This window comes from Bos mutus, chromosome 7, assembly GCF_027580195.1.
Source record: "Bos mutus isolate GX-2022 chromosome 7, NWIPB_WYAK_1.1, whole genome shotgun sequence".
Lineage (NCBI taxonomy): Eukaryota > Metazoa > Chordata > Mammalia > Artiodactyla > Bovidae > Bos > Bos mutus.
Window position 1 is genome coordinate 85,663,748 of NC_091623.1, and position 16,345 is coordinate 85,680,092.

The 16,345-nt window shown below is 36.9% G+C and overlaps 1 protein-coding gene across 2 annotated transcripts; it reads left to right on the plus strand.

The window, feature by feature from the left end:
• Positions 1-98: 98 nt before the first annotated feature.
• On the plus strand, positions 99-13,813 carry UBE2B (ubiquitin conjugating enzyme E2 B). 2 transcript variants are annotated; one of them, XM_070374348.1, is made up of 7 exons: positions 99-258; positions 2,333-2,413; positions 4,253-4,278; positions 5,270-5,356; positions 8,419-8,508; positions 10,858-10,946; positions 12,500-13,813. In XM_070374348.1, the coding sequence occupies exons 1-7, from the start codon at positions 215-217 to the stop codon at positions 12,626-12,628; spliced, it is 546 nt and encodes a 181-aa protein (XP_070230449.1). In that variant the 5' UTR covers positions 99-214; the 3' UTR covers positions 12,629-13,813. The 2 variants fall into 2 exon arrangements, with proteins under 2 accessions (XP_070230449.1, XP_005890473.1); XM_005890411.3 differs by lacking the exon at positions 5,270-5,356 and having other exon boundaries at positions 100-258.
• The last annotated feature ends 2,532 nt before the right edge of the window (positions 13,814-16,345 follow it).

A 16,345-nucleotide genomic window follows, 5' to 3' on the forward strand; every position in this document is an offset into this window, starting at 1 on the left:
CCTACGTCCCGTTCCCTTCTCCCCCACCCCTCACTGCATGGTACCGGCGGAGGGCGGAGGGATCTGGAGGCGGCGGAGGGAGACGTCATTGCAGGGTTGTTTGTGCAACCTCGGCGGCGGCGGTGACCCACAGTGATTCGGCCGCCGCGCCGGGGGGTGGGGGGGCTGCGCGGGACTCTTTTCTTTCAGACTGACCGCGGGGCTGCTGGGGAGCATGTCGACCCCGGCCCGGAGGAGGCTTATGCGGGATTTCAAGCGGTAAGGGCCTTCATTTTCGCCTGAATGACGACTCCTCCCCAAAGCTACGGGGCTAGGGTGGGGATCCGGGACACCTTCCCCTCTTGACCCTAAGAGGGCTGCTGTGGGCCCAGGGGGACAGACGGTAGCCCAGTTCTAGCCCCATTTTAGCACTCTATTCTCCTTGGTTGTTCACTTGTCCTACGTAAGAAATTTTGATACTTCCTTACCACCACCCTACCCCCACAAAAAAGTAAAAAGATGGCTATGGTCTGTCCTACGATTCCTTGCTGCCCACTGCGGCCAGTTGCCTGATACCTCGCCCTAGCTTTCAAATCTCATCCTTCGCCTCTGCACCCTGCGGTGCCTCTTCTCTCTGCCCTAAGAGCGAGCCCTTGCAGAAGCCTTTCCACCGCTAGCTACACCAATCAGCTTTGTTCGATGGCCTTGCAGTCTTCTCCGAGTGCCAGGGTTGGGGCCAACCCCCGCCTCCCTCCCCATTCTTTCTGCAGTGAGGGTGGGGTCTGATGCGCGAGGGCCGGAGGTTGTTAACCCATCCTCCGAAACCCGACTCTTCCCCCCGCCCGCCTGAAAGGACCTTGAGAACTGGCTTAGAGGGCTGGGACTCGGGCTGGCAAACCCGGCTGCCAATGCTTTCTGGAACTCAGCTCTGTAGCCTAGTGTATAAAGACCTATCTATAGCCTCCACAGTCTGGAAAAATGCCTTCCTGGAGGCTGGAGCTAACCTGATACTCCCTGAGCCTCCTTTGTAAAATAGGGTTTTGTTAGATGTTAGGGTTGATGAGGAGGAAGTGACTTTTTTTCCCCCAGTTGTTTTACTTTGAATGCTTACAGGTACGGAGAAGAAAATAACCAAGAAAACTTAGCGTTACGCTCCCATGCGCATTTTTAGGTGGTGTTCTAGGGAGACCTGCCCTGCTTAAGAGAAAAAATGCAGTGTAAAAACTTGGATTGGCTTATCAGGAAGTAACCTCTCAACTTCATTGTAAACCTTTAAATGAAGCACTTGGAGGCCATTGTTTCGGGCTTTGCCCAGTTTGGCCTTGAGTGTATTGGTAACTTAGCCTTTATCTTTGGTGGGCGATATCACACGCAGCGTTCTCTTCGTCATGGCTTGTATTGCTTGAGGTTGACTAAAAGCCATTTTGGGGGGGCTAATTCCAAGAATCGTACCACATGACAGTGTGTTTATGTGTGTATATGTGTGTGTATATATATATATATATTTAGTGTCGCGTTTACTTTTTATTTTTTCCTGAGATGACAGTTTTAAAAGGAGATACTCCTTTTGGTGCAAAACTCGGTTTCTACAGCTTGAAACCATGAGTGAAATTCCAATAATAAAATTTCAAGATTCCTGGCCTTTGGTACCCTGGTTTCTCATTGCAGTTCTCTGCTTAATTCTGAGTTGTGTGCTTGGCACCTTCGGTAGTTTTCCAAGGGTCTTCGTTTGCAAGAATTTGTGACAGGTGTTGGAAGGTAGCTCTGTATATGGGCGCATGATCTGAGAGATAAAATGCAGTATTGGTGCAGAGCTTTTAAAATAGGGACTGAGGGAAAACCTAGCCAGAGCTTTGCTTACTCTAAAAGCTACTGCTAACTAAAGCAAATGGAATAAAGTAGTTCTACTCCCCAAAACTAGTTTGCTGATTAAACTGGATGCAAGTGTTTTTCAGTCATTTAATGTTTACACTGAGCTGGGGTCTTTATATTTTGTTTGGGGGAGAGTTTTTTTGGTGGCCGTGTTGCCCAAGTAGCTTTGGTTAGGACTCACACAGCCTTTGAGAGTTTACAGTAGCAAAGTTGATGGTTGAGTAAATAGTGTTTTTTTGCACTTGAGGTTTTTCCTTTGTTGTTATTGTTTAAAGTAGTTCTTGAACAGATACCTTAACCTTGGTGATATTTGAAGAGGGATGACTCCCAAGCCATTTAAAGTGGTATGGTTTATTCCAGCTCAGCACAACAAGAAAATGGATTTAGTTTGTTTCTCAAAGTAGATGGTTCAAAGATGTTTGATTGGCCTTCTTAGTGGCCTTAATGTTCAAGTTTTAAAATTTCTATTCTGGATTTCTAGATTGCAAGAGGACCCACCTGTGGGTGTCAGTGGCGCACCATCTGAAAACAACATCATGCAGTGGAATGCAGTTATATTTGGGTGAGTTGAAAGAAATAACAAATGGTAGGTAAGGTGATTCTTTTAAGAAAATTGAATGTATAACAGCTAGGAAAGGAAACTGAGGGATGAGGAATCTTACAGAAACTGTAAGATTAAAAAAAAAATTCTGATAAAGACTTTTGGCAGTCATATAAAATTTGATTTTATAATCAATGGGTTTTATTTGATAAAAATATCATTTGAGACTACAGGAGAATGATAAGTTAGTTTGTACAAAATGTGCCAAGCAAATGCTTAGTATGCATTCTACTAGAACTGTAAAAAGAGTAGGAACCAAAAATATTGATAACTTCCACCATAGTAAGAATTTAAATAAAAAGTGTTTCACAGCTTAATGTGAAATAACTGAATGGAGCCTTTCAAGGTGCAGTCTTATATTTTACATATAGTATATATTGCATGTAGGCTTATTTGCATAAGAGCATTATTTCTTCATGCTCTTTCTTTGGTTTTCCTGAGCTGGATTTTATTTTCTTTCACTCTTTAAAAAAATTTAATTTTCTTTATTATTTTTTGCTGTGTGTGGACTATCTCTAGTTACAGTGCCCTGACTTCTCATTGCAGTGGCTTCTCTTGTTGCAGAGCGAGGCCTTCAAGCTCGGTAGTCGCAGCACACGGGCTCAGTAGTTGTGGCATGAGGGCCCTAGAGGGCACGGGTTCAGTAGCTGTGGTCCGTGGGCTTAGTTGCTCCTCTACTTGTGGGACCTTCCCAGACCAGGGATCGAACCTGTGTCTCCTGCGTTGGCAAGTGGATTCTTGACTTCTGGACCTCCAGGGAAATCTCTTGTTGCTCTTTTTATACTAGGGTTTTGCACTAAAACTTAAAAGGAACACTTCTGTAAACAGAATTCTGAATTGCCATTGACTCCATTTTAAGAGTCTACATTAAAAATTAGTGGGGAAAATGAGTGTAGTTCACCCTTCGAAAGTAAAGTGGTATTAAATCAGGCTGTTAGCATGCTTCTTTGAGATCTTGAATGTACCTTGCAAATAATAATTAAACCTTACCAACCCAGCTTTGTAAAGCAATTAAAAAAACAAACTTAAAAAAAAATTTTTAAAGTAAACTTCAGGTTGCTGCTTAGGAAAGATGAGATAGGGATATGGTACAATGAAAAGACGTGGACAGAAGAAACTGGCATTCTTGGTGACATCAGATAAATTTAGTTGGGTTGAACAAAGAGCTATTTCTCTTTTGAAAAGCAGGATACTTTGGTATCATAATTATCTTAAACTAAAGGGTATTGACTTCCATTTCATTGATACATACTGAAAATAGGAATTTTTCTGTTAATATATTTACAAAAGGATTGATATTTATGAACTGAATTTTTTCTGTGCTAAATTTATGACAAGTTTCTTTTGTTTTTTTGTGAAACCATTCTAAAAGGAAAACTTGGAAAATGAAAGTTACCATTTATGTCTTGCGTTTGTTGTTGTTAGTTGCTCAGTTGTGTCTGACTCTTTGTGACCCCATGGTCTATAGCCCGCCAGGCTCCACTGTCCGTGGAATTCTCCAGGCAAGGATACTGGAGTGGTTAGCCATTCCCTTCTCCAGGGACTCTTCCCAACCCAGGTATCCAACCTGGGTCTCCCGCATTGCAGGCAGATTCTTTACTGTCTGAGCCACCAAGGAAACCCCTTTTATGTGTATATAAATAAAAATCCAGGGCTAAGGTGATATTAACAATAAATAATCCACCAATTATCGGAATGAGCTCCTCTTTCTCTTGTTTGAGTTTATCCTCTCCACTCTTTGAAAATCAGGAAAAAGCAGAAAGAAAAACTTTTTTTAATCATAAATCTTCTTGTTTTCAGACCAGAAGGGACACCCTTTGAAGATGGTAAGTCATTCTCAATATGTTTTCTATAGTGTTAAGAAGCTTCTTTTTAGTAGAAAATTATAACACCAATCTATCTAGTTAAGGCTATTTTCTATTAATAGATCGGATTAAAACTAAATAATACTACTGAGAATTTATAGTTTACAAAGAACTTTCTTCCCATGTCAGCTTGATCACCTTCATTGCTAGTTCTTCTGTTACTTTTGTATTGGCTCTTGAACTCTAGGCCTACGTGGTGGGGTCTACATTGAGAATAGTTTTAAATTTAAATGACCTCATAGCATGCTAAAGGTGTCCCTGAGGTAAACATCAGAGGAGTATTTATCATGCATTTTTAACTTTATATATGTTGATCAGTGCTCTTAATTGTGTGTAACTGCCAGTAGATTGACTTAACAGCTATCTTTTGACACCTGTAAATAGTTAGCATTCTACAGAATCTTTTGCATCTTAAATTCAGTATTTAACCAAGAGCCAGAAAAATGGAAAACTTGTTCTAATGTGTACTTATAGTTGAACTTATTAAATTGATTTTAACCAGATACTTAAAGTTTTCCCTAATACAGCATGAATTTTTAAAATGTGTTAAATAGATTTGTCTTAGTTTATCACAGTGGCTCCAGAATTAACCCATCAAGGTTATTTATACAAATAATGATTGCAGAAGTATTTTTAAGGAGAAAACCTGAATGTTCAGTAGGAGAAATGGTTAAGCAAATTATTAAATATCTAGACTGTAGAGTATTATGTACCTATTAAAGAATAAGGTAGATCTGGTTGTATGTCTGAGGAGACAAAAAAGTTGTAGAATGTATGTTACAATACCGCAGTTTTACTGACTAGCATACATGCCTGTGTGTGTGTGTGTGTGTGTGTGTGTTTAAAGGCTTGTATACCATACTGCTATCAGTGGTTACCTCTAGATGGTGGGGGAGGGGTAAGGAGTTGAAGAAAGGTACTCAAGGGGTTCTGCTTTTTACTCTGTACCAAGGATTCTCAAGGGTGGTCCACAAGCTCTTTAAGTTTCCTGAGACCTTTTCAGGGGTTTCCTGTGATCAAAACTGTCTTCATAGCAATAGTAAGGCTTTTTTTTCCTACCTTTTATGTTGTATTAGCATAGCACTGATAGTAACAAAAGCATTAGTGACTAAAACTGGCCCTAAGCAATTTAGTGCCTTGGCACATACCAAGACAGTGGCACCAAACTGTGCTTGGAGTCGTATTTTTTGCATTTTTTTAATACAAGATGTCAGTTTCACTTTAAAATGTTTTGATGAAAAAGTGGGAATTACTAATATTGCTAAATTCTGACCATTGAGTATGCTGCTTTCTGATATTCTGCTTGATGAAGTTGGAAGTATGCATACAACACTTCTCTTGCATACCAGTTTGATGGTTGGAGGGAAAGCAGTTTCTGCAGTTGTTTGAGTTACAACTTGAATTACTGCTTTTTTCATGGAACATTTTTACTTGAAAGAATGGCAAACTTTGGTTATTTAGATTTGAGTATGTATTTGGTTGCCATATTCTTAGTGAAAGTGTTAGTTGCTCAGTCATGTCTGACTCTTGGTGACTCCGTGGACTATGGCTCGCCAGGCTCCTCTGTCCATGGAATTCTCTAGGCAAGAAAACTGGAGTGGATAGCCATTCCCTTTTCCAGGGATCAAACCTGGGTATCCCACATTGCAGGCAGATTCTTTACTATCTGAGCCACCAGGGAAGATTTTAAATTAAGTTGAGGAAAGTGACTGACAGGATTTGTTGCTGCTGATAAAATTATGGTTTCCCAATACTTTTTTCTCTGATGAGATTAGTAGATGGTATTACGGTTGTGACTTTGTTTTTGATGGTGTATATCTTTCTCTCTAGTCACTAAGTCATGTCCGACTCTTGTGACCCCATGTACTGTAGCCTGCCAGGCTCCTCTGTCCTTGGTGTTCTCCAAGCAAGAATACTGGAGTGGGTTGCCATTTCCTTCTCCAAGGGATCTTCCTGACCCAGGAATTAAACCTAGGTCTCCTGCATTGCAGGCAGATTCTTGACTGACTGAGCTATGAGGGAAGCCCTGGTGTATATAGATACATATCAAATGAAATATGGCAACATTTAGATGATTTAGATAACTCAGTGAACTGGTATTTTCCAAATGGCCATTGTGTTAGGAAATTATGGATGGATAAAAGATACATGCAATGTGCATTAGTCATTAATATAAATGATGCAAAAAGTTTATATGGCTTCAAATTTTATGTTGTAGCTAACCTTTAAAAACTTTACCATTTCTTCTATGTAATATCAAAAAAGAATATCTACCTTTATCTGAAAAGGCTACGAAAATACTCCTTCCTTTTTCCTTTACATATATAGAAGAGGCCTGATTTTCTTTATGTATCTCAACCAGAACAGCATGTTGCAACAGATTGAATGCAGAGGCAGCTGAGAGAATGCAGCTGTTTTCTATTAAGCTAATCATTAAAGAGATTTGCAGATAAACAGTGCTACACTTCTCACTAACTTGGTGGAGTAGAAATATAGTTATTTTCATTAAATGTTACTTAGGTTAATGTGTAATGAATTTATAGTTGTTAAGTATTTTAAGATTTCCTTGAGTAATCATTTCTAATACAACAGATATCAATAGTGATAGCACATGGTGTGCTGGAGACAGTTTATACCAATTATGAGAATGGATTGTTTAAAAATTAGGGGAATTTTTTTTTTAATTAATTTTTGGTGGAAATGCCATAAAATGGTGTGCTGTTGCATGCATCTCTTCCCATCTTCATGTTCAGTGACTTCACATTCGAAGCTTGGTGTGATTGGGAGTAAGAGTATAAAGAGGTCCAGAGACCCCATAAATATGAAGAAAGCAAGCTTAAAGCTGTTTTTTATTTGTGTTTACCTGAATTTTTACATTGTACATTTTGTAATGAAGGAAAATTAAAAGTAAGTGTAAAATATATATAACATTAGGTATTAAAAATATATTAGGTTATAAGGCTCTCTTTGCTAATGAACTATACATTTCATAGAACCTCTTAATATATCAGAACGTGAGTTAAATATCACCTTTGATTTTGTTTGTATCTTTGGCCTCCCTAATCCCAAATTTCCAAACAACAAAAAATTTAAAGAGGTAGAGGTTATATATTGAATATATGAGCAATGAAAATAGTGTTAAATATTTTACTAAATACATGTCTTTGATCTTGGTAGACTGAAGTCATGAGTTTAGAATTTAGGTTGAGAAAGTGTGTTTTTTTGTTTTTGTTTTTTTTTTAATTGAATTGATAAATAAGGAGAGAAGCTTGTGGAGACATCTTGAATGGTTTAAACTTTTATTGACTTCATTAGGAATAGGCTTCAACTTACTGAGTAAGCCCACAGTGGGTAATTGGAGCGCCTATGGAGCCTTCAGGTATATTTCCTCAAAGTGAAACGTCTCTGGATAGTGTATAAACACAAAGGAGTCCAGAATGACAAACATAAAACTATATATTAACGGTGGCTGTGTCTGCTTAAATAGATTTGTAATTTGAGTTGAGAGTTCTTTGTACACTGAACAGATTGACTTTGTTACAAATACATAATTTTTTTTTTAATGCCTGTCTCTTGACCAGCAAATAATGATTTAGGCTGACCAAAATGTACCATATTGGTTTATAACCAACAGTAGACAGTTACACTAATGCTTAACTGATTCTTGACTTAAATGTTGGGAACAGAAAAAGACTTTTTCACATTAGTGGTCATACCCTCCAGTCTGAGTCCTTTGTCATATAGCTCCTCTCAAAATCATTTGGCACCTCCTTCTAAGTTATGGTAAATTAACTGTAGTTACTCAAATGTGCATTTAAAAGTTTGGTAACTAGGGCAAAATTGCCTGCCAAAAATATGACAGTTAATGTTCTTACCAGTAGTATATGTTAAGTGCTTGTACCCCCAAATGCTTGCCAGTGTTGTATATTATCAATACATAAATAGAAATATATTTAGTATGCTTTATATGCTAAACCAAAATTAACATTAATTTTTGTGTGGTTGTGCAAAAGCCAGCATGGGGTTGGGAATTAATTGGTGACGAGATAGAAAAGTTATGCTTGTCATTACTGTAATTATTTTGGTTTGTTTTCTATCTAGGTACTTTTAAACTAGTAATAGAATTTTCTGAAGAATATCCAAATAAGCCGCCAACTGTTAGGTTTTTATCCAAAATGTTTCATCCAAATGGTAAGTAGCATTTTATTAGCTTTTCCAAATGATAGGAGGAAGAAAGAGTAGTTTCATCCTTTTAGCTGTTGCCTATGCTTTTCATTATTAGGGCCCACCTCTCAATGTTGCTTCCATGTCAGTATTAACCATACTTTTTAGTCTGGAATCTTACCAAGGTTCCTGATTTGAGGAAAGTTTTATTAACTTCTGATCTTTAAAAGTAATATCTATTTATTTGTCAGAATGTGAAAGATACTAAAAAGAATTTGTAGCTTAAAGTTTAGCTGTAAAACTACAAACAAATGTTCAAAGTTGAGATCATGTTATATGTAAAATTAAGGAAATATCCTTTTTCTTTTTTTTTTGGCTGATCGTGTGGCGTGTCAGATCTTAGTTCCCTAACCAGGGATGGAACCTGTGCCCCCTGCATAGGGAGGGTGGAGTCTCAACCACTGGATCACCAGGGAGGTCCTTTGGTTATTTTTGTTAACCCTCCATATTGATAGCATGGTTTCCCTTTTTTCCCACTATGAGTGGAAAACTTCATTTAGTTAACTTCCTGGTTTACTTTTTTTTTTAATCTTTATTATTAAAAGATTCATATACTTGCTATTCACCCATTTAAGTTGTACAATTCAGTGGTTTTTAGTACCTTGACTGAGTTGTACAGTCATCACCATAATCAATTTTAGAACATTTTTATCACTCTCCCAAAAAAATCCCATTCCTGTTAGCAGTCCCTCCCCATCCCTATCCCCTTGCCTCCCAGCCATAGGCAACCACTGGTTTATTTTCTCTATGTAGGTTTGCTTATTCTGGACATTACATATAAATGGAGTCATATATGTGTCATATAATGTATGTGATCCTTTGTAATTGATTTCTTTCAGCTGCCATAGTTTTCAGGTTCATCTCGTAACACGTAACTGTACTTCATTTTATTGCTGAGTTATAATCCATTGTATGAATAGACTACATTTGGTTTATCAGTTGATGGATGTTCGGTTTCTAATTTACTTTTGTATTACTTCTCAAAAATAGTTACTACTTCAAAACTTTAAAATCATTTTGCATTTTTATGGGTTTTACAGAGGTGATGATTTTTGCTTTGAACTTGCTAAGTTTGATGTTCTGTGGAGTACACAGTATGCAGTTGGCTATGCTGCTTTTAAAGCTGAGAGTTAAATCTGGTCTGACACTAACAATTGGAAATACCTAGCACAGACAGTAATTGAGGCCATGAATAAAGTTGCCCCCAGAGGTTGTGTAAAGGGTATAAGATGGAAGAAGACCAAGGATAGAGTCCTGAAGAATGACAGTATTAAGTGTAATTTACCTCCTCTCCCCAAAAAGGCCTCACTTCCTCCTGTTTCGATGTAGAGTGATCAGACTTGTTCTGTGAAGCTTTCCACAATTTGATAGTATCAGTAACATTCAAATGCACGTATTCTTTGTCAACACAGTGATTCTATTTTTGTAAATTTATTGTACATATACATAATCTGGCAAGTGGATAAAAATTTATGTTCATTGTTTGTATTCTCACATAACCAATTCAAGAAGGGGAAAAATCCACTCTCAAATATTAAACTTTTAAAATAGTAATCACTTGATTCTTATTTTTATTATGAGAGGAATGCATACTTATTGGAAAAACAAAGTACAAGTGAAGGTAAATAAGATCCTTCATAATCCTACTATTTACAGATATCTACATTTTGGCATTGAGTCTTACAAATGTTTCTGTGACTGCCTGTACTTCAAATTAAAGTATTTGTAAATGATTCTTTATAAGAAATGGAATTATAATAGTAATTGGAAACTTATTAATGTAATATATTAGGGATGTCATTCTACGTTAATTAACATATGGTAGACGTGTATCATTTCTGGCAGCAGTATTGGTATGTGCCATTAATAATGTACTGTTACTTAGCCAGTCCCCTCACTGTGGACCACAAATCATTTCCAGGTTTTCACTTCTGTAAAGAGTATTATAGAGAACATGCTGTAAATAAAACTTTGCATGTGCACTTTTAAAGTAGAATTGCTATTTCAAAAAATTAGCCCCCCAGCCAAGAGCTTTATTTAGGAATATTTAGAAGTGTGGAATTTAAACAGATTTGTTATATGTTATGTGCTGAAAAAATTTAACTGTCACTCAGCCTCCTCATCAAAAGATATGTTGTAAACAGTCCTTAGTTTGAGACTGATTTTCCTGTGAGACAGAAAGTTTTAGTTATTAACCAATGTTCAAGGCTTCTGACTGAACCAAGCATTCTGTTTGTGGTAAAAAAAAAAAATTACTGTTTAATTATTAGATATGACCAAGTTAACATGTAACCAATTTTAGTGTTGTCTTTGCAGTGTATGCTGATGGTAGCATATGTTTAGATATCCTTCAGAATAGATGGAGTCCAACATACGATGTATCTTCTATCTTAACATCAATTCAGGTAAGCCTGTTAGAATGCATCTTAATTTTTCAAGATTCTGTGGCATATAATTGACTCTTTTAGGATCAGTTTAAAGGCCAGGTGAGCAAACTGACCTTCCCAACGCTAAGGTTACCAGTGGCAGACCTCATACAGATTCCTCAGGATTTTCATACAACTGATCTGCTTTCTCATTAGTGATCATGTTGGATCAAATCCACGATCATTTTCCTGATAAAATTAAAGTATAAATTGTTCTCACAGATCAAGTGATTTTGTTTTGTTTCTTTGGTTTTGGGCTTCTTTTTTTTTTTTTTTTTTTTTTCGCTGCATCTTGCAGCCTTGGGGTCTTAGTTCCCCAACCAAAGACAGAACTCGTGCCCCCTGTGGTGCAAGTGCAGAGTCATAACCACTGGACCACCAGGAAATTCCCTCACCGGTCAAATAGTATTCATGCCTAGAAAGTATAGCCCGGAGAAGGCAATGGCACCCCACTCCAGTACTCTTGCCTGGAAAATCCCATGGATGGAGGAGCCTGGTAGGCTGCAGTCCATGGGGTCGCTGAGGGGTGGAAACACGACTGAGCGACTTCACTTTCACTTTTCACTTTCATGCATTGGAGAAGGAAATGGCAACTCGCTCCAGTGTTCTTGCCTGGAAAATCCCAGGGATGGTGGAGCCTGATGGGCTGCTGTCATGGGGTCGCACAGAGTCGGACACGACTGAAGCGACTTAGCAGCAGCAGCAGCAGCAGCAGAAAGCATAGCCAGAGGTTATGGAGAAAGATGAAAAAATCTTGGGAGAGAGAGATAATTGTTTAGTAAAAACATAGGGACCTTAAGAAACTGCAGTGCAGAAAAGCATCATTTTGCCCCATCCAAGAAAGGCTATTTCAAAGGAAAGTAATGTAACTTCCAACCAAAGCACTCTGGCAGAATATTTCAGAGTTGACCTTGAATGACAGTTCAGGAGGAAGGTTTGGGGTGGAGTCAAATTTTAGTTACATGGATTTGAGAGGAGCAGATGTGATATTTTGGTTTGTGGCCTTCAAGTTTTTTCTGTCACACTTCTGCTTTAATTTGAGTCATAAACAGTATTTTCAGCCTTCCTGTTATTAATATATTCCCTTGCTGCTAGGTGTATATGTTTTGTTGATTAAAGGAAATAAGGTATACTACCCAACTTACTGCCAGGAATTTGCAAACCTATCACAATAATAGAGTTTAACTTTGGAAAATGTTAGTTGCTGAGCTATTTTGTAGACATTGTATATTAACCAAATCAAATTGTTTAGTTCCCATTTAATATCACAGTATGCTGAAGAATATTTGTTCTTTTCCAGTTTCTTTGAAATTAGAGGTCTTAAGGCAATTGAGAGCTATCTGTTTTGAAAACTGAAGTTTTGTAGCAATAGGAAACTTCTTACTGTGTTTAGATCTGAAAATACATGAGACATACTAATTTCTTTCTTCTTTAAGTAATTTGTTTTCTATCACTTTGGTGCTCCATATCTGACCATGTTAATATAAAAAAGAACTCTACATATGTGTTTTTTCTTTTGTCTTTCCTTCTAGTCTCTGCTGGATGAACCGAATCCAAATAGTCCAGCCAATAGTCAGGCAGCACAGCTTTATCAGGAAAACAAACGAGAATATGAGAAAAGAGTTTCGGCCATTGTTGAACAAAGCTGGAATGATTCATAATAGACAACTGGTCTGTTAATCTTTTTCATCATTGTTGTGTATAATTTACCTCTCAGTAGAAAGGCTAACAAATTTTAAGTGCCACAGGTTTTAAGGATTCTGCAGAAAAAAAGTCCTTCAGTTTAGAACCTACAAAAGCTTGTGTATCTTGATTAATGTACTTTTTATTGCATGGTGTGAACTAAGTTATTGCTTACATAAATTTGTAATATATCCTGTTTGTATTTTTTTCCAAGTGTATAATGTTGGTGTGGAGTTTTCATGACAGAATATACACATTTTGTAAATCTGTACTTTTTTCAAATATTGAATGCCTTATTTTTGAATTCTTTAGATTTTTAAATTGGAGAAAAGCACTTAAAGTTTTTTATATATGAATATTACATGTAAAGCTGTTAAAATACATACTTCAGTGCAAGAGACTTTGTCACTTATTTCCTTATCTAAGTAGGAGGGGTTAATAAGTCTCTAGCTCTCTATCAATTGATAGTTTCATTTCCAATTTCAAAAGAACAGATTTATATTTTATCAAGAAATTCAGATTTGATTCTAGATACCAATTATAATCTCAAACTTTATTTTGAATGTACCTTTATTAGTTTTAGTTGAGCAATTATAACTGGTTTGATTCTGTCCAACTCTGTATTTAGGCCACTTACTACTGTTTCTTCATGCACTACTTACTGTTAAACTGCACCCTTTGATTTCACAATTTGCACCTCCACCATGGGGTATTGGCACCTCTACCTTGAGCAGAGAGCTTATGCAACTTACTTTGCTGCTTGATAATACTTTACAAGATTTTTGATAATGAAGAAAGTAAAACGATCAACGTTAAACAAAAATCCATGCCCTACAATTAACAATATAAGAATTTGTTGCATTGGTTTGAACAAGGCAGATATTTGGAAGGAATCTTAGTGTAATTTAAATATTTGAAAACTGCCTTTTAATGCAATTGCCTATCTGTTTGTTCTGGAAAAATGTTTTAATACCAGGGCCTGTTGAGTTGCTTTCTCTTGTGGAGATTTTTTTTTTTAATCTCCTAAATTGTATAAAAGCTGTACTGCATCTTAGTTTACTGGATAAACTTAAAACACAGTATTTGTAGAAAGCTTAATCCAAGCTATCCTATGCCTTCAAATAGTATAGAAAATGGAAAATATACAAGTAAATTCTGTTGAACCACCTGTGTAGTCTTTCTAGTAGTTAAAACAGCTATTTCATTAACCCCAAAAGTTTCTTGCACATTCATACTAGCTTAGTTAGCTAACAGCATCTTTTCTATTAGAAGATGGATTTTCTTTTCTACTGGAAGACTTAGAAGGACAATTTCTATAGTTTCTATTAAGCAGAGCTTAGAAAGGAGAAGTGCTGATGTTTCCCTTTAAAAGTTAATGCTTAGGAAATTTGGGGATAAGTGTATGATCTCAGGGAACTTTTGATACAATTGGGAGTTCACTCACTGGAATTATGCCTCCCCCAAAAAAAAGATGCTGTATTTAAAGGTAGTTTTTCGTCATATCAAATGTGTGATACTTTTATATTCGGCTCTAAAATTATAGTTTCTTTAGACATTTAATCCAGTGACTGACTCTTAGATTAAATATGCAGTAGCTGTGATAGTCTCCCCTCTTAATATATTAAATGCTATTTGGATAATGCTTCAAAATCTATTTTCATCCTTAACCTGTTTTCTTTCCCGTTTCATTCTGTGCTCCCAGTACAGGGGGCGCAGGTTCAGTTTCTGGTTAGGTCACTGAGGTCCCACATGCTATGAAGCACAGCCAAAAAGTAAAAATAAGAAATTTCAAGTATTGCTAGATAGTTACAAGGAAATTATATCTTACTTTACAAAGGGTTAATAAGCTCTAATTCCTAAATTCAACACATGTGCGTAACCTCATACCTAGTCCCCATCCTACTGGAGAAAACTCTTAGGAACGTTCCATCTTTCAATTCCTCAGGTTTTTTCTTCAGCCTTGAAACAGATTCCTTATTTGGTTGAATACCAGATGTACTTCAGTTTACAAAGTCACATCATACAAAGAATGTTTACTTTTATCATTTACTACATAAAAGTTTATAAATGTATGGTATGGCAAGAGGCTAGAACTGATTTATTCATTTTAGTACAAAGTTGGATTTCATGTTAATGTTTAAGTGCATTTGTGATGTGTAATTCCTCTGTAACAATACTTCTAACACATACTGTCTGTGCAGGGCACCATTCTAAGCACTTTAATATGATCACATTTCAAACTCAAGTAATCTTATGAGGTGTGGGTACTATTGTATTACAGATAAGAAAACTTAGATACAGATCAAGTGACTTTCTCAAGGCCAACCAACCAGTATGTGATAGAGCTGGCATCTGAACCCAGGCAGTCTGGTCTTTTAGCCAGTAACTACTATTCCTTAAGAAATATTAAGGGATTGAGTTTAGTTTTAAAAATTGTACTGAATTTAAATATTCATCCCAACTTGTGAAAATTCATAAGAGTTTTGTATAGACTTGTATCTATCCAGTGAAGAGGTTTTCAGCATTTTCCACCATTTTTAAAAAATGTACAAGTCTGAATATAGGAACACTATCTAGTTTCTGATAGAAAGCACTTGACTTAAAGACCCCATTTTTCCCCCCTTTGTAGAAATATCCTCGAGTCTGTACAGACACAGTCACATACACCCCCCAAAATTTAAAGATTCCATGTATATGAATAACTTTTGGGACTGATCTAAGAATTCTTTCTCATGTCGGTGGAAGGTAGTGAAGAAAGTTACTGAAGGTGACTTATTTAGTTAATAGTCTGTTGTTACGTCCAGTAAACAAGGTACCTGTCTTAATTTATTGAATTAGTACTCTTTTAAAAGAGAAGCCTGGGGCTCAAAAGTTACGTATGAGGTATTTTGATCTCAATTCCTCCAGGTTGTTTTTTTTTTTTTTTGAATTGAATTTTTTATTAGAAAAAATGCCATATTTTATAGACCACCATTTATGAGAATCCTACCAAAACACTACAACAAACTGGCCTTGAAGAGAAACAGCACAATGACAGAAAGCTCAAAACACTACACCTCTGAGGAGCCTGCAGCCAGGCTAATTGAAAATCGACACACAACGCCCACCACACCACACACAAACATGAACAGGTTATGTAAGTGAGCCAAGATTTAGAAAACACATTGGAGAGGGGAACACACCCACACACGTATCTGTGTGCATGTTTTCCTTAAAAACATGTAACAGGGTTTCCTTCATTTTACTCAACTCAAAGAAACTCTTGATCTAAAATTATTCCATGTCTAACATTATACAAAAGAAATATCATAAAGCAAAAGTTTACATTTTCCTGGGAGCTGTCCTTTGCAAGAAAATGTTACTTGCATTTTTTAGTGTAAAATCCACATAAAAACAGGAGTTGTAATATAGTGCTTGCCATCCTCCAGGTTTTAAGAGAGAGAAAATGTTTAGGTTTTGGTGGTGGTTATTACAATTCCTTTCTGCTTCATTCAGCATTGCCGAGTCCCAAAGGAACCTGGTATGTGGGGATTGTGTATGTAAACAGAAAAGTGACTAGGTGGAAAGCTGTTAAAGGAAGCTGTCCATAGGGCAGGGGCCTTGTGCAAAGACGGTAGCTCTGTCACTTCATTTACCATCTAGTTAAGCTATTGTCTGATAAGGGGAAATTTTAGTTATCTTGTTATTCTAGTATA

Bases quoted from the DNA above. Each gene is read 5' to 3' on its own strand.
- UBE2B (XM_070374348.1), top strand. From the start codon at position 215: ATGTCGACCCCGGCCCGGAGGAGGCTTATGCGGGATTTCAAGCG. The intron at 4,279-5,269 runs GTAAGTCATTCT...CTCTGTACCAAG, and splicing joins AGGGACACCCTTTGAAGATG to GATTCTCAAGGGTGGTCCAC. The intron at 8,509-10,857 runs GTAAGTAGCATT...TTGTCTTTGCAG, and splicing joins CAAAATGTTTCATCCAAATG to TGTATGCTGATGGTAGCATA.